Source organism: Diceros bicornis, unplaced genomic scaffold (genome assembly GCF_020826845.1).
Source record: "Diceros bicornis minor isolate mBicDic1 unplaced genomic scaffold, mDicBic1.mat.cur scaffold_67_ctg1, whole genome shotgun sequence".
NCBI classification, from domain to species: domain Eukaryota; kingdom Metazoa; phylum Chordata; class Mammalia; order Perissodactyla; family Rhinocerotidae; genus Diceros; species Diceros bicornis.
In genome coordinates, this window is record NW_026691553.1 from 1599270 (window position 1) to 1625031 (window position 25762).

Here is a 25762-nt window from a genome sequence, read left to right on the forward strand (position 1 = left end):
TGTGACCTTCTCCCGTGCGTGACCCAGGCGCAGGCCTCCCTGGAGCCTGAACCCGTCCTGGCCTCGCTCCCCATTGCTGCCCTGGGAGCACACAACAGGGACCCTGAGGACGGCCCGCACTCAGGTCTCTTGTTCCTTGGGGAGCAGGGCTTCAGGGGGCTGGCTCAGGGCTAGTGTGGACTCCGGCCTGCTGGAGACGGGCACCCCAGAGGCCACGCTCCTGGGCCCGGGGCCCGGGCAGCTGCCCCTCCCGCGTGGCGTGGGCGCGGTGGAGGAATCGGGGATGGCTTCTCCTAGTCGGAGCCCACCCTGTCGGGCCGGTGAGTCCTGCGGGGGGGGGTAGCTGCATCAGGGACCACCCAGGTGTGCGGGGCCCCCTCGGGGCGAGCCTGACCTTAGCCCAGCCCCCGAGATCCCGGGGGGAGACGGCCAGCCGAGCCGGAGCCGGGTGTAAGCTGAGTGTCCACGTGTGAGCCCAGTGTGTCTTGTGTGTGAATTTTGTGTCCTGGGGGTGATCCGTGTGTGTCCCAAGTGTGAACTGGGCATTCTGGGGTGTGAGCCACGTGTGTTCCAGGTGTGAGCTGCTTGTCCTGGGTGTGACCTGTGCCGGTCACAGGTGTGAGCTGTGCGTAATCTGAGTGTGTCTCTGGTGTGAGTTGTGCGACCCAAGTGTGAGCTGGGTGTGATCTGTCTCAAGAGTGAGCTGTGTGTGTATGGAGTGTGGACTGCGTGTGTCCTTGGTGTGAGGGCCTTGTGTGCCTGTGCCGAGCTCTGGAGCCTGGGGCACCTGTCTCGTGTCAGCTGGATGTGAGGCGTGTGTGTTCCACTCTGGAGCCGTGTCCGACTGTGTCCCGGGTGTGAACACACGTGCGCTGGGTGTGAGATGTGGGCTGTCCAGGTGTGAACAGTGCCAGCTTCCTGTGCGCCCTCCCCTCGGGGCTAGGCCACCCTCTGTGGCATCCCGGGTGTAGACCACCCCCTGAGGTGTGAGCTGTGTGCCTCCCGGGAGTGAACCGCGAGCTGGAGGACCCTGCCCTGACCCCAGCCAGCTCGGTGACCACACCCGAGCAGGAACACAGGGTGAAACCTTTAGAAAACGCTTGAGAAACTCTGCAAAAGATGCGTCGTGATGAAAAAACAGACCTGTGGTTGGGTCCCTACAAAAAAGGGGAAGTTCTGCCAGGAGCCGGCTTGCAGCCGCCCCCTCTGGGAAATGCATAGGTGGTCATCACACGGGCAGGCCGCGGGCTGGCGCGGCCCGGAGCCCACGGGCCCAGCAGGGCGAGGGCAGTGGGAGGTGGGCCCCTGGGGCCCTCAGATCATCTTCATGTTGAACTTGCGGGCGCCGCCCTGGCCGGTGGCGGCGGCCGGCCCGTCCACCTTGCGGAAGGAGTACTCCACGGAGAAGTTGTTCTTGTGCTGCCCGCGGCCGCGGCTCCACACGAAGAGCAGCAGGAAACAGAAGAGGACGACGCCCAGGAAGGTGATGCACCCCATGGCGGTGGACACCAGGATGGTGGTGAGGTCCAGCGGGAAGCGCGCGGCCGCCTGCGTGTCGTTGCGGCCCTCGCCCGGGGTCCGGTTGGCGGCCGGCTCGGGCTGCACGGTCAGCGTGGCGAAGTAGCTGTCATTGCCGCCCGCGTTGCTGGCCACGCACGTGTAGGTGCCGCTGTCCTGCGGCCGCGCGTCCTGGATGGCCAGCGTGCCCCCGGGCAGCACGCGCGCGCGCCCGGCGCTGGCGGCGGTCACCGCGCGGTGCTGCGGCGTCACCCAGGCCACCGTGGGCGCCGGCTCGCCCTCGGCGCGGCACTGGAAGCGCACGGCCTGGCCCGCGGCGGCCGTGACGTGCTGCAGCCGCCGCTCGCGGATCTTGGGCTTGCGGCACACGAAGTACTCGAAGAGCACCGAGTCGGGCAGGTTGCGCAGCGCGTCGCCGCGCACCTCGGCGGGGGTGGCGCAGGCCGGCAGCCGCCCGTCGAAGTTGAGGGTCTTGCGGCGCTGCACGATCCAGAGCAGGCGACAGTCGCAGGCCAGCGGGTTCCCGTCCACGCGCAGCGTCTCCAGCGTGTTGACCGAGTGGAACGTGCTCTCCTCCAGCGTGGAGAGCAGGTTGTTGGAGAGGTTGAGCAGGCGGATCTGCCGCAGCCCCAGGAAGGCCTGCGGCTCCACCACGGCCAGCAGGGCCCCGGCCAGGTGCAGCTCGCGCAGGCGCACCAGGTCGCGGAAGGAGCCGCGCGGCACCGTGCTGATGGGGTTGTGCGACAGGTTGAGGCAGGTGAGGTGCGCCTGGTGGCGCAGCGCGGCGGCCGGCACGGCCGTGATGTTGGTGTGGGTGACGGACAGCGAGGTCAGGTTGAGGCCCTGCAGGCTGCCGGCGCCCACCTCCTCCAGCAGCGGCCAGTTGTCGATCTCCAGGTGCAGCAGCCCCGGGAGCCGCCGAAAGTTCTGGTCCTCCAGGGCGGCGATGGCCAGGTGCCGCAGGCGCAGCGCGCCCAGGCCGCGCAGGTGGCCCAGCGACTCCGCGGACAGCGCTGTGAGGTTGCACCGCTCCAGGGTCAGCTCCTCGAGCGCCAGCAGCCCCGCGAAGGCGCGGCGCGAGATGAACACCAGGTCGTTGTCGCCCACCTCCAGGCGGCGCAGGCGGCGCAGGTCCTGGAAGGCGTAATCCAGGAGGATGACGAGCTTGTTCTCGCTCAGGTCCAGCATCGTGAGGTTGTCCAGGCGCGTGAAGACCCCGGGCGGGATGAGCTTCAGCAGGTTGCCGCGCAGGCGCAGCACGCGCAGGCGCGGCAGGTTGGCGAAGGCGCCCGGCTCCACGTGCGCGATCACGTTGTCGCTCAGGTCCAGCTCCTCCAGCTGCGGCAGCGCCGCCAGGTCGCCCGGGTTCAGGCAGCGGATGCGGTTGCGGCTGAGCTCCAGCACGCGCGTCTCGGCCGGGATGCCGTCGGGCACGGCGGTCAGGCGGCGCCGGGGACAGGCCACCGCGCGCGTGGGCGCCGTGCACTCGCAGCGGGCCGGGCAGCCACCCGCCGGGGGCGGGGCCGCGCGCAGGAGCAGGAGCTGCAGGCTCAGGACGCACAGCCAGCAGGTCATGGTGCGGGGCCTGGGCCTAGGGCCGCGCCACCATCCTCGGGGGCACCTGCGGGCGGAGGCAGCGTTAGCACCCGAGCGCGGCCCGCCCCGGCAGTGCGCTCAAGATGCGCTTACCCTCCGTGGGACCCGCCATCCCACTCCTGGATGTCTACCCAAGAGGACTCAGTGCACACGTCCACACAGAAACCTGCACACTCGTGTTCAGAGCGGCAGCATTATAATCGCCAAAAAGTGGAAACAGCACAAGTGTCCATCAGTGGGTGAATGGATCCACACAACGTGTCCAGCCACACACTGGAATACTACACAGCCCTGAAAAGGAGTGAGGCCCTGACACAGCCACACCGTGGATGGACCTTGAACACACGATGCTCAGTGAGAGAACCAGACACAGAAGGACACACGGTGTGTGATTCCATTGACGTGAAATGTCCAGAACAGGCACATCCCCAGACAGACAGTGGGTTTGTGGCTGTGAGGGGCTGGGGAGTGAGTGCTGATGGGCACAGCCAGGGTTTCTTTTGGGGGTGAGGGAATGTTCTGGAACTAGAGAGTGGTGGTGATTACACAACCTTGTAATATACCAAAACCACTGAGTTGTGCACTTTAAAAGGGTGAATTTTACGTTTTGTGAATTTTATCTCCATTAAAAAAAAAAAAATGCAGAGCCAGCCATGTTGGCCTAGCAGGCACACTACACTTCGGTGGCCTGGGTTTGGTTCCCCGGGCCCAGAACCACAGCACTCGCTGCGGTGGCGGCTCACATAGAAGAACCGTAAGAACTTACAACTATACACAACTACGTACTGGGGCTTTGGGGGAGAAGAATTAAAAAGGAGGAAGATTGGCGACAGTTGTTAGCTTAGGGCGAATCTTCCCCTGCAAAAAAAAAAATGCAAAAGAAAGTATTTATTGAGCTGGAGAAGAACCATTCAAATATAATGTAAAAATTTGGATACCCAAAATCCCATTTATTGAGTGCCTACTGTATACCAGGCTCTGAATACCCAAAAGAACAAGGCAGACGCAGATCCCACCCTCCTGGGGCTCACGTCCGTCAGGTGGGGATACAGGTGGTCCTCACCCCCAAAGAGGCCTCACCAGCTCCCCCACCATCCCGTCCTCCCTGTTCCTATTCATTTGTCCGCACGGGTCCATCCATCTTGTGAAACTAGAACGTATCTTAAAACCCTGCTCACTGTCGCCTCCACCTGGACTGTACACCCCCCGAGGCCTTGGGCTCCATCGGCTCGACTTCCTCGGAGCCCAGATCTGCCTGAGACACAGCACCTGCTCGCGGAACGTCGGCACGTTCCGGCGACGAGACCAGAGGACGCAGCGAGGATGAAAGGTCCGGGTGAGCAGCGTGGAAGGAGGGGGCGACCTCTGACCTGTTAAGGTGACATCTGAGCTGAGACCAGGTAGTGGGCTGAACTGTCTCCCCCCAAAAGATACGTTTGAGTCCCAACCCCGGGACGTGTGAACGGGGCCTCGTCTGGAACTAGGGTCTCTGCAGATGTGACTGATGAAGATGAGGTTCCGGAGAAGGGGGGCCCTGAACCCAGTGACTGGCGTCCTGAGAAGAGGGACATTTGGACACGCACATAGACAGACACAGAGGGAAGAAGGCCACAGGCAGACAGAGGCAGAGACGGGGGTGATGCAGCCACAAGCCCAGGACTCCAGAGCCCCCAGAAGCTGGGAGAGGCAGGAAGGACCCTACCCTGGAACCTCGGGAGGGAGCGCGGCCCTGCCCACCTTGATTTCAGACTTCTGGCCTCCAGAACTGAGAGCGCATAGATTTCTGTTGCTTTAAGCCCCCCAGTCTGGGACGTTTTGTTATGACGGCCCCCGACAGCTCATACAGACCAAAAGGATCAGCACAAAAGTGCGCGCGAATGTCCGGGGGAAGAGAGTTGCAGGCTGGGGCAACAGCCAGTGCAAAGGCCCTGAGGCAGAAGGGGCGGCTAGTGAGGCTGTGATTGGAGCGGGTGGGGAGACGGACGGGGAGATGTGTTGGGGGGTCACGGAGGCCTCTGCACCTGGGCCTTCCTAGCTGCTCATCTCTCCTGGCAGCCAGCTGGCCCCGCATCCCCACCCCAACTCTGCTTGGCTACAGCCCAGATCCCAGGGGTCCAATAAGGTCAGGGGGGTGGGGAGGGAACAGCCAGCTGGCAGCTGCGTGGTGGCTACCCCGTGTGCCAGGCAGCCATTTTTGGCATCTTAGCAGCTGAAGCCCCCCAGGCGCCCCCTCGGCTCCCCCTGGCCCGGGCCTGCCGCCTGTTCCCTCCCTTTTCCCACAGGCCTGGCTGGGGGGACCCGGCTGAGTTTCCTCATCTGCTAGACACCCGGGAGGCCGCCTCCTGCCTCCCCGGCCCTTCGGGGAATTTAAGGTGACAATTCACACGCACACCGAGCCCCGAGCAGCCGCTTGCTCAGTGCTGGAGATGAACCACGTGTACGTGGCGGGCCGGTTCGTATCCTGCAGTGTGACCAAGTTCGCATGAGGTCACACTGGAGCGGGGTGGCCCGGATCCAGTGACTGGTGTCCTTATAGAATCTGGACGCAGACACAGAGGACACGGCCGTGTGACCGTGGAGGCAGAGAGTGGAGTGATGCGTCTACAAGCCAAGGGACACCCAGGATCGCCAGTAACCACCGGAAGCTGACAGAAGCAAGGAAGGACCCGCCCTGGAGCCTCGGGAGGGAGCGCGGCCCTGCCACACCTCGATTTCAGACTTCTGGCCTCCAGATCCGAGAGGATAAACTTCTGCTGTTCTAAGCGCCCCCATCTGTGGTTTGTTACGGCAGCTACAGGACACTCATACAGGACCTAAATGAGCATCCACGTATCCTTGAGAAAAACTCAGATATTCGATAAACAAGTAGTTTGCTGCAGTGTCGTCTGAAACAGCAAAAAGCTGGAACCAACCCAAGTGTCCATCACTAGGGGATCAGTTGAATAAACTGTGGTCCGTGTCTGCTGTGTAACACAGGGAGACTTGTATGTACCAATGAGGAAAGACAGCAGAGATGCAGTTATACTGGGCGGGGAGCGGGGCGGGGCGGGGGGAGAGACCCAGAACTAACCTAAGTGTCCATCCATAGGGGATTGGTTAAATTGTTGTCCATTCCTGCGGTGGGATCCAGGAGATTCATACGTACCAATAGAGAAAGACAGCTGAGATCTAGTTATACAGAGAAAAAATGGAACTAACCTAAGTGTCCACCAACAGGGGATCAGTGAAATAAGCTGTAATCCATTGTAATTGTGGAACTCTGGAAGATTCGAAGGTACCCACGAGGAGAGATGGCTGAGATGCAGTTAGATGGGGGGAAAAATCAAGGTTGCCAAATGCTTACAGGCAGCAGAATCCTATTTGTGGCAAAATAAAATGAAACACCAAACCGAATTCTAGATTCGGGGTGGCACGTAAACACACGTGCAGGTGCCCCCGGATGCCTGGGAATTCACGCACCACACGGAACAGCGCTGTGAGCGGCGGGAATGGAGTTCCCGTGGCTGAGGATGTGGAAACCGAGGGGCCCCTGGTCTCCAGGGGGTTGTGGGTCTTAGCTCCCTGTCCCCCCAGCTGGGGAGCAGGGTCGGGGAGGGAGCGAGGGCCAGTCGGCTGCGCCCGTCCTCTGTACTCGTCCTTAATCCCAGCCCGGGTGTCGCAGGGGCCGTAATCCCTCCCCAAGGCAAACTCCCGTCCGAGGCTGTTTTTCTAGGTCATTCTCTCCCGCGTGGTTGCCGCAGGCGGCACGTGGCGAGGCTGTGTCCCAGGAGGGACAAGAGAGCCTGGACGATGGTTCCCTGTTCAGCCGCCCACCTCGCGCCTCTGGCAACTTCCCACCTTAAACCCGTCCCGGCTCTGAGGTCACTCCTAGGGCCCTGTCCCGGCGCGTGCCACCTCCCATGGTCCCCTGGCCCAGGAACGGGGGACAGGACCTCAGCAGCCTGCTTTGGAGAAGCCGGGGTCTCCCAGGCTCTGCCCCAAGGAGGAAATGGCTGGCGCTGTTCAGCCCCAAACACAGACTCCTTATGGGGGCCAAGCCGCCTGGTTATACTTTCTGCAGAAGAGAGTTTCACGCCCTTAGAATAAAATTCAAAGTCCTCCCCTCTCCCCTTGTCCCCTCCCTGCCCTCCTTCCTCACTCTGCTCCAGCCACATGGGCTCCTCGCACATGGTCCTGCCCCAGGGCCTTTGCACACGCTGTGCCCATACCTGGAGCACCTTCCCCACACGGCTCTCTCCCTAACTTTATTTGGGTCTCACCCCCAATGTCACTTCCCTGGTGACTCTGCACTCAAGTCCCCACTCTAGCCTCTCTGAAATGCCATTTAATCCCTTGTTTAAGGCTGGTATCTCCTCCTGGACCATGAACATCATTGTCGCCATCAAAATGGCCAACATCCCACAGCCCCGCTCTGGGGCAGCCCCGAGCACCTGGATCGTCCCACTTAATCCCCACAAAACCTCACGGGGGGTCCCAGCCGTCACCCCCACTTTACAGATGGGACACGGAGGCTCAAAGCAACGTAAGTCACCTGCTCGGGCTCACACGGCACACAGGGGTGGCAGGAGCAAGTCTCAGGGTGAAGTCAGTGGTGCTCCCACACCTCTGACACTCGCTGATCCCCTTTTTTTTTTTAAAAAACGGAGCTGGGACAAGGTCCGGGCAGCTCATCCAGCCTGAATTAAAAATGCAGTTCTGTTTTTGCTGGACCGATTTAATCACCACCTCCAGAGGTCTCCCCTCATGTACTGATTCAGTCCGTCCGTCAGTCAGTCAACAAACATCTACAGGGTGCCGAGCATTTTCCAAGGGCGGAGGATACAGAGCGCACAGGACAAAGAGATCGCTTTCCAGGGGCTTCGGGTGGATCTAAGTGGAGAAAGATAAATCCAAAGAGATGGGAGAGTTGAAGGGACGGACGGCAATGATCTGATTTACTGAGGAGGCGACGTTTGCACAAAGGAGGTGAGACAGAGCGGGGCAGATGGCGAGGGAAGGGCAGTCCGGGCGGAGGGCACAGGAGGGACGAAGGCCGAGAGGTGGGACCGCGCGGCTCAGGCCAGGAGCCCGGGGGCGGGCGCCGTGGTCAGATAAGATGGACTTTAAAAATTTTTAAGTATTTTTTTTTGAGTTGGAAAGGATTTAAAAAAAAAATTGCACAGACAGCAGATAAGGACAAACTCAGGAAGGAAGCAGTCAGGGGACGCGAGGTCGGAGCGGCCGGGGCACGGCTACCGTGATACAGTCGCCAAGGGCGGGTGGGAGACCTCGGGCCTGGCGTGCTGTGTGACCTCTGGTGAAAATCGCACCCTCTCTGGACCTCGCCTGGAAAGGCAGCGAGAGCCTGGGGCGCCGCGCTCCAGCGCTATAATTACTCCCGGTCCTCAGCGCCCAGCGGGAGCCACTCAAGCTGTGACCCAGTTTGTCAACTGTCACCTCTCCCGCAGGTGCGGCCCTGTCATCTCCTCTGTGGGGGGCTGGGGCCGCAGGACGGGGCCGTGCAGCCGGGCTGGGGCTTTGGACGCCTCCCCCCGAGGTTCCGGTCCCTCCTCGGGGGATGAGCTGGTTCTCGGCGAGGGAACCGGGGGACCCCCTTCTCGCGCTTTCCTGGGCGCTGGCCGGGGCCGGGAGGCCGGCGAGCACGCAGGAGGGTGGGCTCGGGTGCAGCGCCACAGGGGGACTCCACCAAGACGCCCCGGGTCCCCTCAGTTTCTGCCACTCTCGGGTGACAGCGGGGCTGGGCGCCCTGAGCAAGCGGGGACCCTCTCTGGGCCTGTTTCAGGCCCCAGGTCCCGATGAGGGTGGGGTCTGGGCTCAGTCCTGCCTCTGCGGGGGGAGGTGTTTGGGGCACTGGGCCCATTGCCTGGGGGGCGTCTGTGTCAACATGGGCAGGAGGTGAGGCGTTGGCCGGGCGGATGGTGGCGGTGGGGCGGACAGTGGAGGACACGGTGGGGACACAGGCCGGGCGGGGGGACCAGGCTGGACGGACAGGCTGACGCCCACTCTTCACCGTTCTCTGTCCCTTCCCTTCTCCTGGGGGCTGTAGCCTTGGGGGAGGTGATACCCCCAGGGCCATCTCCGTCCCCACCTGCCCTCTGACCCCTCCTGTCCTCCCAGGACTAAACGCCATCTGATGACCCTGATCTTCTGTCTCGGCCACCATGTCCCCCCTGAGCTCCAGGCCCGGGGACTCAGCCACATCCCAGGAGGCCCCGCAGTGTCCCCACGTCACCCCAGCAGCAGGGCTGTCCCCGCTCCCACCCTGGCCGCCAATCGTCACAGGGGCTGGCGGCGCCGCCTCCGCAGACGCCCCAGCACCCCCTCCACCCGGCCACCGCCCACCCCTCCCCACCCCTCCTTCCCGCGTGGGCTCCGCTCCACCCGGGCCCGCGACAGACCCCCGCCTTCTGGCCTCAGTGTCCCCACCTGCAGAACAGGATCGGGGTCGTGTGAGCATCAAACGAGACCCGCAAAGCAGGTCCCCCTCGACACTGTGACATCAGGGCCGGGTCACTCTCGGGGGGACCATCCTGGGCGTTGTGGGGGGTGGAGCAGCATCCCTGGCCCCCAACCACTCAATGCCAGGAGCGCCCCCAGTGTGACAGCCACAGATGTCCCCAGATGTCCCCCAGTGTCCCTGGGGGACAGGACGACCCCGGATGGGACCCCTGTCCTCGAGGATGCCAGGCACAGAGCGGGCATCCAGGAGGAAACACGCCGAGGATCAGCCTGTGTTATAGCCGGGGAAGCAGCAGCCCAGAGAGGGGCAGCGACTTGCCCAGGGCCACACAGCGGGTGAGAAGCAGACGCGAGACTGGAACCCGGGATGCCACACCCTGTTCCCCCACGGCTCCCCGGGGTTGGGGGGTGGTCCCCCGTCCCCCAAGGGACTCTGACTCCAGTCGGCTCTGCAGACCCAGGAGCCCGCCCTGTGCCGGCGGCAGAACCGTGGGGCACCCAGAGCTGCCCACTGGCAGAGCGCGGCCCCTCCTCCCTCACCTCGGAGGGCTTGGGGCCAGGATGTGGACGACAGGGACGAGGGCAGAGAGCCCGGGTTTCCTCCGTCCCGGCCCCGGGCGCCCCTGCCTGGGCTGAGGGCGCGTCGGCGGTGGGGTTGGGGCCTGCTGTGTGACTGCTGATGCTGACGGGTCCCCCACCCCCGCACAGAAGCAGGGCCTCCGCCGTCCCACTTTCCAGCTGGTCCCCGAGAACCTTCCCGAGTCTCCTCCCCACCGAGGGCAAAGCCCCTGGGTCCGGGGGGACGGATGATGCGTGTTTCCTTTTTTTTTTTTTAATTTTATTTATTTATTTTTCCCCAAAGCCCCAGTAGATAGTTGTGTGTCATAGCTGCACATCCTTCTAGCTGCTGTATGTGGGACGCGGCCTCAGCATGGCCGGAGAAGCGGTGCGTCAGTGCGCGCCCGGGATCCGAACCCGGGCCGCCAGCAGCGGAGCGCGCGCACTTTACTGCTAAGCCACGGGGCCGGCCCACGACGCGTGTTTCGAGGACAGACTCACCACTGGGCTCGACGAGCCGCAGCGGAGGCCGGGTCACCGTGGTCACTGGGCGGGGGGCAGGGGCCGGCCGCGTGCAGACCTCGCCACCCTGTCTCTCTCTTTTCTCCCCTGACCCCTCTGTGCCAGGCCCTGGGCGCACAGCGGCACCCCGGCCTGCATGGGGCATGTCTTCCCCACTTCAAGTGTTCAATTCAATGCCTTTTACTGCATTCAGATACGTGCAGCCATCACCACTAATTCCAGAACATTCCAGAAAGCAACCCCATCCCCATCAGCAGTCACCGGCCCCCCCAGCCCCTGACAACCAGGAACCCACGTCCTGTCTGTGGATGTGCCTGTTCTGGACATTTCACATCAGTGGGATCACACACCGTGTGTCCTTCTGTGTCTGGTTCTCTCCCTGGGCGTCGTGTCGGGGGGGGGGCAGACAGGAATCACCCCAACACACACAGGAAGCGGAAAGTGGGGTCCGTCACTGCCCAATGCTCTGTCCGGCGCGGCCGGGGGAGGCCTGTCTGAGCTGAGCCCTGGGGGGCAGGAATCAGCCAGGCAAAAGTCAGGGAGACGGTGGCCAGGTGGAGGGACCCGTGGGGGCGAAGGCCCTGGGTGGGGAGAAGCTTGGTGCTCCGAGGAGCAGACGAGGAGAGGCTGGCGGCCCTGGGCGTGTCTGAGTTTGGGGGGTGGGAGTTGGGGGTGGCAGGAGTGGAACCACACAGGGCGTTAAACCCACGGTTGGGAGGGGTCTGCGCTCGACTCTCAGAGCAATGGGGGGCCATGGGGGGCGTCTGAGGAAGAGCATGAGGGGTCTGAGCGGCAGCCGGAAGATGTGTCCGGTCCTGTGTGGTCTGACTCTCACCCTACATTACCTGAGCCTAGAAAGTCGTCTCCCACCCGGACGGCGCTGTCGCGAGAGTGGGGACCAGATCACTCTTCTGTCCCCCCGCAATGTGCACAGAGCTGGGCGCCCTGAGAGCCCGATAATATCCGGCAAATGCAGCAGAGAATGGGCGACACTCGGAGCCAGGATAAGGACGCCTGGTCCCCATCGGAGCCCACCCCCCACGCCCCCGCCCCCGACCGCCCTGGGCAGAGACTTTTAACGCCCTGAGCCTCGGTTTCCTCCTCTGCAAAGTGACCTAGTGACCACTTCCCTGGGCTGACCGGAGGGGCACAGGAGAAGTCGGCCGAGAAGGACTTTGTAACCCGGGATCCTTCCGGAAAAATCTGCCGGGTGCTGGCGGGGGTCAGGAGCCCGAGTCCCGGGCCCTGTTCTGCTTTTGGCTAAGTCTTCACCTCATTCATTCATGCATTCACTCAACAAGCGATTAACGGGCGCCTGCTGTGTGCCAGGCCCTGTTCTTAAAAGAAACAGCTTTGAACAAAACAGACGAAACCCTGCCGTTCTGTCTGTGGGTGGCGAGCGGGAGAGGGAGGTGGCGTGGAGGCCGCGTGCGGGCAGCGGTGCGGAGAAAACCAGAAAAGAAGGAAGGTGCGCTCGGTGGCCGGCAGCAGCGTGGCCCCTCCGAAGACGCGCACGTCCCCAGCCCCGGAACCTGGGGACGCGTTACCTCACGGGCCAAGGGGGTGAAGGTAGGTTGCAATTAAGGACGCTCAGGGGTGACCTTGAGAGGGGGGACGACCCTGGATCCCCGGGGCCCAGTGTCACCACAGGGTCCTCATCAGAGGGAGGAGGAGGGTGAGAGGCAGAGAGAGACGGGAGACGCTGCGCTGCGGGCTGTGCAGACGGAGGACGGGGCCCCGAGCCCAGGACGCGGCGCCTCTAGAAGCTGGAAAAGGCGGGAGACGGTTCTCCCTGGAGCCTCCGGGAGGACAGCCCTGCCCGACCTGGACTTTAGCCCAGGGAGACCCGTGTCGGATCTCTGACCTCCAGAGCCGTGAGAGAATCGATTCGTGTGGTTTTAAGCCACTGGGCTTGTGGTGATTTGTCACAGTGGCCGGAGGGGCTGAGGCCTTCACGGAGCGGCGCCCACTTCCCGGGGCTGGGAGGCGGAAGGGCCGGGCTCCCCGCGGGGTCTGCCCTCAGCATCGGCTGACGTGCAGGGACCCCCCTGGGGGAGGGGGCCCAAATCTGTCCCTCATGGCTCGACCTGGGAAAGGGGGACGCCTCCTCCCCTCGGCCCCAAGCTGCCCTGGGCCCCTCGCCTTGAACAGAGGCAGCCCAGCTCCTGGGGTCGGGGGTCCTGCCCGGGCCCCCAGCCCCACCCACCCACCTACCTCCTCTATTCTGAGCCAGCTTTCTCCCCCGTAAGGCCACATGGGACACATCCTCCCGGCCCACCCCAGGCCAGCGATGCTGAAGACCCCCTTGGCCAAGGCTGAGCCAGGCCCCCTGGAGGTGGCAGCTGAACACACAGCGGGGGCGGGGGGGGGGCAGGGAGACAGATGCTGGGGGCTTGACCGCCAGCCCCCTCTGTCCCCAGGCCATCCTTCCCTCTGCCTCCCACCACAACTGGGGCCGGAGAGAGCATGGGGAGTGTGGCGTGGCAGGGCCCTCAAAACGTCCCCCATTCAACCTTCTAGACAGACGTGGGAGGTGGGGACCCCGCCGCAGGCAGTGCCCAGCTCTCCGAGGCCTGCTTTTGGGGACACACACTGCTGACCCCCCAGGATTGGTGCATCCTGCGTCCTAGATCCGGGCCCTCCCGGGGCTCTCATCCATGACAACTCATTAAGCCCTAATTAGCCTCCGTCTGTTCTTCGTCCCTGTTAACTTCGGGGGGCTGGGGGCCTCCCGACCCACTTTTCCTTTCTCGCCTGTGCACGGGGGCTGTCGACTGCCCTCTGCAGGTGAGGCCTCTAGATCTGGAACCACGTTTCGAACGCCTACAGTCTAGCGTGGCCGCTCACCCACTAGCCCAGCCTCGAGGGCGGGAATAACGAAGCCCATTTGGAGAAAAGGAGACTGAGGGTCAGAGTGGCCCCCAGCTCACCTGGCATCACTCAGCCTGAGGGTCAACCTTTGAACCCCGGTCTGACCCAAGCTCCTCTCCATGAAATCCCAGAGCCCTGATGGAGGGCGGAGGGCGCTCCTCGGAGGCCCGAGATTGACAGGCAGTGGTGGGCGGTTCGCTCCGGCCCACCTGGGACAAGTTTTGCTTGGAGAGTTCTCCAAGAGGCCCTGTACCTGGTGACTAGATGGTGACTCAGGGGCTCCCGGGAGTGACAGCGCTGTGGGAAGAGAAATCAAGCCGCAGTCTCAGAGGTGCTTTTTATTCCCACCCAGCAAGGCACCTTCAGGTCCCGGGCTAATCTGGGGGCGGCCGCGAGCCGCCATTCGACAGACGAGCACACGGAGGCCGGGCCGGTGTGGGCAGAGCCGCTGCGGCCCCACGTGAACCAAGCCTCTCTCTCACGCAGCACCACGCCGGGCTGCGATGCCAGCGGTTCCTTTCACCCCGTGAAATCCCATGTTCACGTCTGTCCCCAACCTGGAGCTCAGAGAGGCGCCGTCCTCTGCAGGAAGTCACCAGCCAGGACGGGGAGCAGAAAAGCAGGATGAGGACGGGCTTAGCCCTTCTGAGCCCCCATTCTATGGCTGGGTGGCCCCTTCCTGTCACCCCAGTTACAGTGTGGGAGCTGCGTCTGCAGGGAAAGCCCACGGGGTCTTCCAGCTCCGATCCTGTCTCAGATGGCTGCCACTTTGGCTCAGAGGGAACAGTGCCCACAGCCCGCCAGGGCCCAGACTCCTGACAAAGATCACCCCCTCCCCGCCCACGAAACCTGTTTTCCACTTGCCTCATCCACACAGAGACCCTGGGTCCTGCACCTCTGGGCACTCACATGCCAAACCCTTCCCAGCCTCCACACCGCCTCCAAGGAGCCCTCCTGGGTCTCACAGCCCTGCCGGCCCTGAAAATCCTCCCCAAATCAAGTCCCAGATGGTCCCTCTCTCTGCTGCTGTGTCACCAGACACCCCCTTCCCACCCCCACCAGAAGCAACAGGTTCTTAACACTTCTGTGCACACACGGATTCACCAGCATGTTAAAAATGCAGGTTCCGGGGCCCAGACTCCCAGAAGTTCTGCTTCCTCAGAACTGGGGGGCTGGGGTACCTGCGTCCTTAGAGCCTGGGGCACATGTGGAGAAAACCAGTTATAAGGCTGTCTCCAAAGTAAGGACCTGGGTCTTTTCTTGTGCCCAGATGGAGGCACAAGCTGCCGTTCCCTCTGCCCTCAACTTGTTGAATGGGGCTCAGTGGCCTCCCGGGCCAGGCCCCAGAGGCCCAGGGACACCCAGGCCCAGACTCAGGAGATGCAGAGAAGCACTCCCTCTCCATCCTTGGTGCTGCTTGGACCCGGGCCCACAGCCAGGGGCTCAGCCCTGTGCCCCGAATCCCTCCCCCAGCCGCTGGGATGGAGCGGGTCCCGGTGCCGATCCCAAACAGCCCCTTCGCCTTCCTGGCAGCTCGGTACCCCCCAGGCTGGACCAGACCCCGCTAGGGGTAGGACAGGAAGGCGCGGGGCTGAAGCCTCCATCTCGACCGTCCCCCCGACTCTCGGACCCAGCGAGTGCCCCTTCGTCCCCCCATGGAGAGGGCGCATCCTCCCAGGCGTGCCCACTGCCCCAGACAGACGCCCACCCGGCCCCCCGCTCCTCGGTGCCCCAGGGGAGGGGAGGGGGGACCCCAGCGTGCGGAGTGGCCCCCAAAGTTTCCAGGGGGAGCATTCGGGGCCTGGCGAGGGGCGATGCGCCCGAGAGGGGCGCGCGGGGCGAGTGCCCCCCGGGCGAGGAAGGGGGGCGCGGGTGGGGACGGCGGGGCGCAGGCGGAGCGGGGTCGCCGGGCCCCGCGCGGCCACTCACCTGGGCGGCTCCGCCGCGGACACGGCGCGGGCTGCGGCGCGAGGGCCCCCCGGAGCCGACTCGAGCCGCCGCCGCCTCCCGGGTCCGCCGTGCGCGCCCCCGCCGCGCGTGCCCGCCGCCGCCCTCCTCGGCGCGTGGGGCGGGGGCGCGCGGGGCTGCGCCGGGCCGTGCGCGCGCCCTGGTCGCCGGGGTGCGCGGCGCCGGGGCCGCAGGTGTGCGGGGCTGCGGGGCGCGCGGGGACACGTGCGCGCAGGTGCCGGGACGCGCGCCAGGGCGGCGGGCGGGGAGCGGGGGGCCCGGGGCGCGTGCCGCTGCGTGTGTGCCCCGCCCGCCCTGGCGCGAGTCGGAGGACCCCCGTGGCGGTGGCCTTGGCGGGCCTGCGGAGGCTGCGGCGCAGGAAACGCAGGGCTCGCCATCTGTGCCCCTCCGGGACCTGTCGCCTCCTTGCTGCCTCCAGTCCAGGCCTCCACCACCCGGCCCCGGACACCTGCCCAGCCTTTTCCACTCTTCTCTCCAGGCGCACTCCCCACGAGGACCCCAGAGGAAGCTTAGCCACTGGGCTCCAGAACCAGCTATGGCTCCCTATTGCCCTCAGGATCACATTTAACTCCACAAGCTTTTGGATCTGCCCCGCCCCGCCTTCTTCCCACCCTCCCCCTCACTCCTGCTGTTGCTCAGACAGGCCACTTGGTTCCCGCAGCCTCAGGGCCTCTGCACTGCTGTTCCGTCTGCCAGAAGGCCTTTCTCTTCATCCTCCTTGGCCAGTCTGGAATCACTCGTATTTGTCTGACTAACTGGGCTTTTCCACCGCTGGGCCCTGGGCCCGATGCTGCAGCTTGCAGAGTTCTCATCTCATGGGTGTTTGTGTGAAAAACGGTTTGGGGAGCCGTGGGCACCCCCCTGCCTGGGACCCTGAGTTAGGAGGGGGGCCCCGCCTGGCCCCATGAAGGGCGCTTTGTCGGAGCAGACACCCCAGAATCACTGAATGTCGGGGTGGAGGGTCCCTATTCTGGACTCCCAGGCTGGGCTATTGTGGTTCCCGAGGCGAAGCGAGTCAGGGCAGAAATGGGACCAGGACTGGGGTGTCCTGACTCCCCAGACGGGGCCTGCGGGCAGCGGCCAGGAGCTAGCACTGCCCCATTTAGGGGGCTCAGGGATGGAGCCCGGCATGGGAGGCGGGACCATAGTATAGTGTGGGGGCGCCCAGCAGAGGAGAGGGGCGGGGGCGTCCTTCCCCCAGATCACCCCCAGATCGTGAGATGACTGAGCGCTCACTGTCTGCTGGGCTCCCTTCTAAACGTGGGCCCTTTGCTCCTGGCTGCCGTCTCGCCGGTCCAGGTGGACACTTTAGCTACTCCCATTTCACACATGAGCAAACCGAGGCTCAGAGATGCCATTTGTCCCTGGGGGGGGGGTGGGGAGCCAGGCGGGCCTGGCTGCCTCGCGGCCCTGGTGTGTAACCTTGCACCACCCCGCCTCCTCCGGCCCTCCCCGCGGCCGCATCCTCCCCGCCACTTCGATGGTGGCTTGGCGTCGGCTCAGCCACCTGTGACTCAAGCAGGCTCCGTTCCCAGACTGTCGCGTTGGCTGGAGGCCCAGAAACCGCGTCCCGGGAGGCCGCAGGCCAGGCCCCTGTGGGATGAGGGGGGCAGTTCCCTTCCTGGCCCTGGAGAGATCAGTGCGGAAGGAGACGTGAGCTGCCCTCCCTCGAGGTTCCCACCCCCACGGCGGCCGAGCCCTGCAGGAGAAATCATCCCTGCGGATGCGCTGTGTGACCTCGGGGAGGTCACCTCCCTTCTCTGAGCTTCCCTTTCTCCCTCCTGAAACCTGCCTCTCAGGCAGGAAAGCTTTTATCAAGCACCTACTGTGTGCCAGGCCAAGTGCTGGAGGGAGGGGATGCTGGGGGGAGCAAGGGGGCTTACCATGGGCAGGGGGAGCAGACTCATGAAAAATCACAAGGTGGGGTGTGGAAAACTCAGCAGACGTGCCTGGAGCCTGAGGCTGTGGGGGTCGGGGCCGAGGGAGGTTAACACGGGTTCGCATCTGGGTCCTGCCACTTCCTGGGTGAGGGACTATGGGAGATTCCCTCCAGCCTCAGTTTCCACATCTGCAAAACAGGGATCAGAACAGAACCCATCTCTAGGGCTGCAGGGACTCTGCTCCCCGTGACAGAGGGCCCCCAGGGCGCTTGTGGCTCTGCCCAGCTCCAGGTCGTTGCTCCGGCAGCCTGGCTGAAGGGCAGGGTGAGGCCTCGGGCACACGCCCACCTTAGGACTTTTGCATGGCTGTTCCCTCCGCCTGGAACACCCCCTCGCTTCCTTCCTGACTCATGTCTCCACCCCGTGCCTCCTTCTGTCCTGTCTCTGCCTCCTCTGCTCTCTCCCGGTTAAGATAGTCTGTAATTTCCGGATTTATGCTGTTTACTGCGTGCCCTTCCTTCTGTATCGCTGTGGCTCCAGTGGGTACACAGCAGGCGCCCAATAAATGCTGGCTGAGTGAACGAGTGGTCCAGTGATGTCGAGGGCGGTAGAGGGAGGGGGGTTTCTGGGGGTCTGAGCCGGGAAGCGGCATCTCGGTTTCCTTCTCTGAAACCACTGCGTGTCTTCTCCTTTTTGTCCTTGGCTGGTGTCTCCCTGCTCCCCGTCCCGCTGTGTCTAGCGGGACTGGGGACGTGGGCTCAGTGCTGGGTGGCCTCTCAGGGCCCAGCATCCTCAGCGGGATGCTGCCTGGGGGGCGAGGGGAACGTGGGAAGGGGGTGCAGCCACGGGTTCAAGCTTCCCAGGCAGTGGGGTGGCAGTACCTGGTTGCCAAGGTTACGACCCCCTGTGATGGGGATGTTGCCATGGAGACGGACCACCGGGAGGAGAGGGCAGCTCCAGATGGGGAAGCTGTGGGAGGGGCTGGGGGCAGGGAGGTGGCCGCCTGCCCAGGGGGCTTCCCAAGCCCGGTGGACCGCTCTGGGTGGGCGTGCAGTGGGGCCACAAGCTCTCCCCCGTCTGGCACCCTTGTGCCTGGGAGAGCCAGCAGGAGCCCCTCGGTGGCCTTAATTATTTCTAAAATTAAAAGCCCTCTTCCTCTGGCCCTCTCTCTCCAGCGAGATGTGCAGGATTGGCGGTCACAGCCAGTGGTGGGAGGCTGTGGGGGCAGATGTGGCCGCAGACAAGTGGCTTCCCCTCTGTAATGGGGCGTGGAGCCATCGGGGGCTGGGATGCAAAAGCGCAGAGTGACTAAGGCGGTGGGTTCCAGATCCAGACCCCTGGGGTGGCACTGGGTCCCTGCTGTGTGACCTCTAGCTGGTGACCTAACCTCTCTGAGCCCCAGTTCCCCTCTCTGTAACGTGGGAATAATAAGAACGGATCCCTCCAGGTTGCCGGGAGGATGAATATTTACAAAACTGTGTAATAGTTATAAGACTGCCCGACGGATGATAAACAACATGAACGGCCAGCTATTATTATTCTCTGAGTCAAGACTTCCTCAACACTGTGTGAAGCTCACTTGGGATACCGAGTCCCCAAACTCAGCTCCCACCGGCGCCAGCTGGGGAGACGGAGGGCCCCGAAGCCAGGTTGCCAGGCAAGGGTCACAGGAGGGCCAGCCCAGAAGCCCGAGTTCTCTGGGCCAAAGAGGGTGGGAGAGTGTGCGGCAGGGGGCGCAGCGAGGGCAAAGGCCCCGGGGGGCGTCCAGGCTTTAGCTAAGCTGCCCTGCGGCCTTGCTGCCCCGCGTCTGTGCTGTGTGGCCGAGTGGCCTCTGGGGACCCTAAGCTCACCTGGCCCCCCGTGGAGGCGTGGGCCCCAGAGAGCAGCCCGCAGAGTCGCCGGAAGTGTCACCCCCGTGTGCCTCCCCAAGGCCCGGTGACAGCCACCCCCTCCTCCCAGGGTCCCCCGTGTGCACCCCTTAGATGACACCCCGTGAAGCTTACCAGAACCCCGCTCTTTTTGGGGTGAATGGGCCAACCCAGCCTTGGCGCAGGGACCCCAAAGCAACCACCCTTTATTAGTGACCCTAATAAAGGCGTGCACCCAGGTCCTGCCGCGCTCTCTGCCTGCACCGGCCTTGGCCTCCCTCCCGCATGGCCCTCCAGGCGTGCGTGTCCCTCTGCCAGGACCTGTGAGTAATGAACTTCTCTCCTTCAGTTCCTTTGTGGTCTTTTGTTGGACTGTGGCTCATTATCCCTGGGCTCCACTTAACAACTGTGGATTTAACAGCGTCACACCGGGGGGACAGTGAACTTGGAGAATTGCAAGGAGTGAGGCAACGAGGTGGAAAGGGAGGAGGCGCTGAGACTTTATCTGATGGGAAGTTGGGAGCCATAGAGGGTTCTAGGCAGGGAGCATCGGGATTGGCTTTCTGTGGCCACGTGGGAGGATTCTGGGTACAGAAGCCGGGAGCTTTGAGAAATGTCCCCCTAACAAGTGACCCCCTAGAGCGAGTTCTGGGTTCAGAGTGGAGTTTGAACACCCACCATTAAGAAAAAACCTCTCCTCTGATACACATAGAAATTCATAGCCTGCAGCAGATCCCAAAGGGACTTCTCACTTATGTTAACTTTTTATCATGGAAATTTTCAAACACAAGCAAAAGCTGAGAAAATCATCAACAACCCCCCTGAACCCATCGCCGACGTACAGTCCCTCAGGTTTGTCAGTACCTTCTCCGCCCTTCTGCACAGACCACGTCACAGCAAGTCTCGGACACCATGTAATTTCATCCGTACGTATTTGTTTCTCTAAAATATGAGGACATGAAAAAAACCCCAACTATTCCTTTATCGTCCTTTAAAAAATTAACAGTAATTCCTGAATATTCTCAAATGGCCAGCCAGTGCCCAATTTCCCCGATTGTCCCGTAAAATTTTTTTCATACTTTGTTCGAATTGGGATCCAAAATAGGTCCATTTGTTGCAGTTGGTTATGTCTCTTTTAATGTGTAGGTTGTCTGTCTCTGTCTCTCTCTCTGTCTCTGTCTCTCTCTCTGTCTCTGTCTCTCTGTCTCTGTCTCTGTCTCTCTCTCTGTGTCTGTCTCTCTCTGTCTCTCTCTCTGTGTCTGTCTCTCTCTGTCTCTCTGTCTCTGTCTCTCTGTGTCTGTCTCTCTCTGTCTCTGTCTCTGTCTCTCTGTCTCTGTCTGTCTCTGTCTGTCTCTCTGTCTCTGTCTGTCTCTCTCTGTCTCTGTCTGTCTCTCTCTGTCTCTGTCTCTCTCTCTCTGTCTCTGTCTGTCTGTCTCTGTCTCTCTCTGTCTCTGTCTCTCTATCCCTGTCTCTGTCTCTGTCTCTGTCTCTGTCTCTCTCCTTCCTTGCAATGTATTTGTTGAAGAAACTCGTTCCTTCTCGACTTTGCTGATCATCCGTTCCACTCTCCCAGTGGACCCCCAGGGCACCTGCCATCTTACCCGGGTTACAGGGTTGACTGAGGGGGATGCAGTCCCTGACCTCATGGAGACTCTAGACGAGTCGGGGGATGTGGACAGAAAGCAGAGAAACAACCAACTGTCAGATAAGCCCGGATGATGGTTGAGGATCAAAATCGGTGCCGTGGATGAACCTGGAAATGTGGTATCAGGGAAGTGGGGCTGCTTTGGACGGATGGCCTGGGAAATCTTTCACTGAGTGACAACCTGGAGGACGTGAGGGATGAGGTTTGTGAACGTGTGGGAGGAAAAATGTTCAGGAGCACAAACAGCATGTGCAAAGGCCCTGAGGCAGGAGCAAGGGTCAGCAGGGAGGCCACTGTGGCCAGGGTGGGGTGGAATGCACGTGGCAGAGAGGGGGACAGGTGGGGTGTCGTGCAGGACCTTGAGGACCCAGGAGTCTGGATTTTGTTCTAAAGTGTTGGGAAGACACTGGAGGGTCTTAAGCAGGGGGGTGATGTGATCTGCTGGACTGTGGGGAATTCGAGGGGAGGCAGGGCGACGAGAGGAGGCAGGTACCACATGATCCAGGTGAGGGATGCTGGGGCCTGAATCACAGCATGTCTTTTCAGCAAGTAATTGTAATTCAGCAAGTCAACATTGCAGCCCCAAGCAGATTCTGCAAAAAGCAAAGATTTTGCAAAACTCCCTAATATTTATCATTGATTTTGTTTTCCTGTCCTATCGCACCGTTTAGGATCTCCAGCACGAGAGTGGACGTCCTTGCCTTGCCCCCGATCTTAGGGGGAGAGCATTCGTTTTTGAGCATTCAGTGTGAACTTGGCTGTGGTTTTCATCGATGGCCTCGACCCGGTCGAGGGAATTCCCTTCTGTTCCTGGCTGCTGGGTTTTTAACCTGAATGGGGTTGAATTTTGTCAGCCGCCTCTTCTGCGGCTGCGACACGATCGTGCGGCTTTGCCCCATTATTCTGTCAATGGGGTGAACCACATCGATGGATTTTCTGTTGTTAAACCAACCTCGTGTTCCTGGCATACACCCGACGCGGTGGTCATGATGTATGGGCCTTTGTGTAGACGGCCGGATCCAATCTGCCGGTGTTTTGTTAAGGATTTTTGCATCTATATTCGTGAGGGACATCGGTCTGTGGTTTTCTCTTTCTGGAATGTCTCTGACAGGTTTTGGTTACGCTGGCCTTATACCAGCTGGAGAGCGTTCCCGACACCTCTCATTTCTGAGAGTTTGGTTGCTATTTGTTCTTTAAAAGCTTCGGGATAAATTCTGAAGGTAGGGCTGTCAGCACTTGCTGATGGATGGGATGTGTGGGGAGAGAAAAAGAGTAGGGGGTCAAGGGTGACCCCAAGGTTTGGAGCAAGTGGGGGATTGTGGAAGTGGATCCTGGAACGGGGGAAGTCGGGGAGGCATCAGCTTGGGGCATGTTAATTTTGGGGAGCCTCTCAGGTCCCCGAGTGGGTGTGGATCTGGTGCTGCGGGGAGATGGGGGCCGAGAAAGGAGCTCAGAGGCTGTCAGCCACCGGGCGGGGCCCAGGCTCCGGGCAGCCCCCTCGGTGGCCGGTCCCCATCTCCTACGTGCCGGCAGTGTGCTCGCCTGCCTCGTCCCTCGTCCCTGGGCGAGTCCTGACCCCTGCTGGCTCTGGTCTGCACGGCGGGCATGGGGTGGGTGGGGGGAGCTGACCCGGTGCCTGAGTGGACGTGGAAAGCGCGAGAAGACGGGGAGGAGACGGCCCGGAAGGCACTGGCCAGTTTATTGAGTGTCCGAGCCCCCCGCCCCGAAGCTCCTGCCGACGGTGGGGGCTCCGGGCGGGCCTGGCGCTGAGAACAGCCCGGGGATCCTCGCGCGGCCTGGCCCCCCGAGCTCCTGAGTCACTGACCGGGAGCCGGGACCCCGACACGGACGGCGGCAGGCCGGGACGCTGGGGGGCTTCGGGGCTCCGCGGCAGAGGGGCCCGCGCTACTCGGCGTCGTCCGGGTCCCTTTGCTGGTGCTCGGGGGTCGCGGTGAGGTCTCCCCTGGGCTGTCGGCAGCAGGAACAGACCTGCGGCCTGAGAGCAGTGGGAACCGCTCCCTCCCGGCTCTGGGCCGGGGCACCCCTTCTCTGTCTGCCCCCCGACATGCGTGCCCCCCATCTCGCTTTGGGTCTGTTTCTGCACCACGAGACGGGGGCAGTGAGCCTCGGGGGGCTCCCCGGCACGGGAAGGGTGTGGGGGGCGGACAGCGCTGGAGGCCGCCCGCCACCTGGGCTAGCATCCTGGCTGTGTGACCCTGCGCTAGTCGCTCAACCTCTCTGGGCCTCAGCATCCTCTTCCGTGAACGGGGATGGAGAAAGGGCGTCGGGGAGGGCAGCGAGCCAGAGGGGTGGCTTAGCCCATCCTGTTCCCTAAGCTGCTCTGGGGACACGGCGGCTGGGCTGGGGGAGGGGCCGGGCTGACCGTCAGCGTCCTCGAGATCCTGTCCACCCGCGGAGGACTCCGGGGTCGGCCATGGGCCCGCGTCCTGGGGGTCTCCGGCTGGTCTGGGCTCGAGCCTCTGTCCTAGTCTCCTGGGGCCTCTGGTGACGTCTCCCAGAGCGGGGCCTCAGCTGACAGCACCCGAGGCCTCTGGGCCAGCACCCAGAAGCCGTGGGCCGCGGTGACCGTGGGCACATGGAGCAGGGCCGGCCCCGGCGACGGCCGCAGCCCCCGCCCGCTGAGCCCGCGGGGACAGAGGACCGGGAGCTGGAAGGGCGGGATGCGGGCGGGGGTCAGCGGGCATGGTGGGCTGCTGGGGGGCCGGGTGCGGCCGGCATTAATATCGGGGCCGGGGGGGGGGGGGCGGGAGGCCGGGATCCGGTGTCAGCGGCCAGGGGGCCGTGTCCTCGCTTCTCTCCCCCTCCCTGCTCTGCCTCCCCGTCTCCTTGTCTCCGTAAATCTCTCCCCGCGTCTCCCTCCCTGTGTCTGGCCTTCTCTTCCTCTGACTCCTTGTAAAATATTAAAACATCGTCGCCGTATTAAATGTGAGATATGAAATATTAAATTTCTCCTTGTAAAATATTAAAGCATTAAGCGCAGCCTGACATCTCCATCACCAGCTTCAATCCCAGGTCAGCACGGATCCTTCCAGATCTTTCTCCATACATTGAAAAGTACAGAGGTGTAAGATCTTTTTAAAAAGTATCTTAAATAAGCGGTGTTATACCACACGCATCTGAACTTGTGTGATTCACTCGCACTTTGTCACAGGCCTCTGTCGGCAAGTCTGTGACCTGTCACTGCGTAACAAACATCCCCCCACTTAGCAGCATAAAACAATCGGTTATTTCTCGTGATTCTGTGGGCCCCTGCAGTCGACACCCACAGGGGCGACTGGGCTGGTGGTTCCAACACCCTCACACGGGCTGGTGGTGCTGGCTGTTGGCCGGGGGGCCTCGGAGCTCCTGGTCCGGCCTCCTGACATCCTGGCCGGCTCCAGATGGCATTCCAAGAGGACAGGGTGGGAGCCGCAAGGCCCCGTTGCCAGCCAGGCTCTGAATTCCCACTATATCCCTTCCGCCATATTCTTATCATCAGATCAGATCCCTGGATTCCCAGGGGTGGAGAAATAGGGCCCCCTCTTGCTAGGGAGAGCTGCAGAGACCCTCTGGCTGTATTTAATCTACTCCTGCACAGAGAGATCTACCGCTTTGTAAAGTCACTTCATAGTTGGCTGGAGGAAACTGAGTTTATGTAGCAGATCCCCCAGTGATGGGCAGCCAGGTTATTGCTGGTCTTTTACAAATGAGGTTGATGTGACTCTCTAGGGTAGATACGGTTCAGTGGAACAAGCTCATTTTATCCTCCTTTCTGAGGAGGTCTCTCTGAGCCCCCAGGAGGTCAGGGTCTCCTTTCAGACCTCTATAGCATTCTGTTCTTATCCTCAGGCTGAAATGCAAAGCTTGGGGCACTGAGTGGCCCGGCCACTGGGTGGATACCCAATGCCTGGTCTTGAACTTAAGACAGAAGGAACGGGACTTCAGAGAGGCTGGGACACTTACTCTAAGCCACACAGCAAGTGGTGGGAGGAGAGCTGACCTCCGGACTCTGGCTGCAGAGGGCAGCCTTCGCCCTCACCAGCTCGCTGAGGGGTGAGGGGGTGGGCGGAGGGCAGTCTGGAGCCTGGGGGGCTGCTCTGAGGGGTCCAACTGTGGGGCAGGGAGGTACCAGGGACAAGCCTGCTTCTCTGGGAGAGAAGCCGGGGGCGGGGAAGCCAGGCGCCCTTCTGTCCCGGCCTGGCTGTCCTGGGTGGGGGTCTAAGTAGTCTCCAGGCCTTGCTGCTCCTCTGTCCCCCGCGCTGGGGTCGAGGCCCCTGGGCTCCCCTCAACCCCAAAGTCTCCGTCTCAGCCATCATCTCGGCCTCAGACAGGGCGGGCTGGTGCTGAGCACACAGATACCCTGGTGCCTGGGGTCTCAGTCCCTCCCGGCGACCTAGCCCAGGTCCCAGCCCCCACGACTGTCGAACGGGCACAGGGAATCGCTGCCCAACAGCGAGGCACGGGGGCTGGATGGTGGCACGGCGGGTGCGCTGATTCTAGGTCACAGCCTCCCCTGAGGCCGCGCAGCCCAGCCCCCCACCGCCCAGCTGCTCGAGGCTCTGGCTCCGAGATGAGGCCTCGATAAGGGAGCCGGTGGAGGCAGGGCCGGGCCAGATGGCAAAGGCAGGGGCGGGGGGACGAGGAGCTGGCGCAGGGGTTTGCTCTGCAGCCCCATAACTGATAGCAGCAGCAGAGCCCAGATCCCCGAGACAGGCCCGGGAGCCAGCCGGTGTCAGTTTACGTGGTGGCGACGACAGATACGTAGCTCGCGAGCCCATCCAGCTGGACATGCAGCTCTGTCAGCTGCTGGCTTCCCGCGCAGCCCCGACCCCAAGTTGCCTGTGTGCCCAGCTGTAAGGGGAGGGGTTCCCACCAGG

At 62.4% G+C, this 25762-nt stretch overlaps 1 protein-coding gene across 1 annotated transcript; it reads right to left on the reverse strand.

Annotated features, from left to right (window-relative positions):
• Positions 1–556: 556 nt before the first annotated feature.
• Positions 557–15486, reverse strand: LINGO3 (leucine rich repeat and Ig domain containing 3). The gene is made up of 2 exons (XM_058537610.1): positions 15454–15486; positions 557–3139 (listed from the first exon to the last, which is right to left on the reverse strand). The coding sequence occupies exon 2, from the start codon at positions 3091–3093 to the stop codon at positions 1315–1317; it is 1779 nt and encodes a 592-aa protein (XP_058393593.1). The 5' UTR covers positions 3094–3139; positions 15454–15486; the 3' UTR covers positions 557–1314.
• Between the last annotated feature and the right edge of the window lie 10276 nt (positions 15487–25762).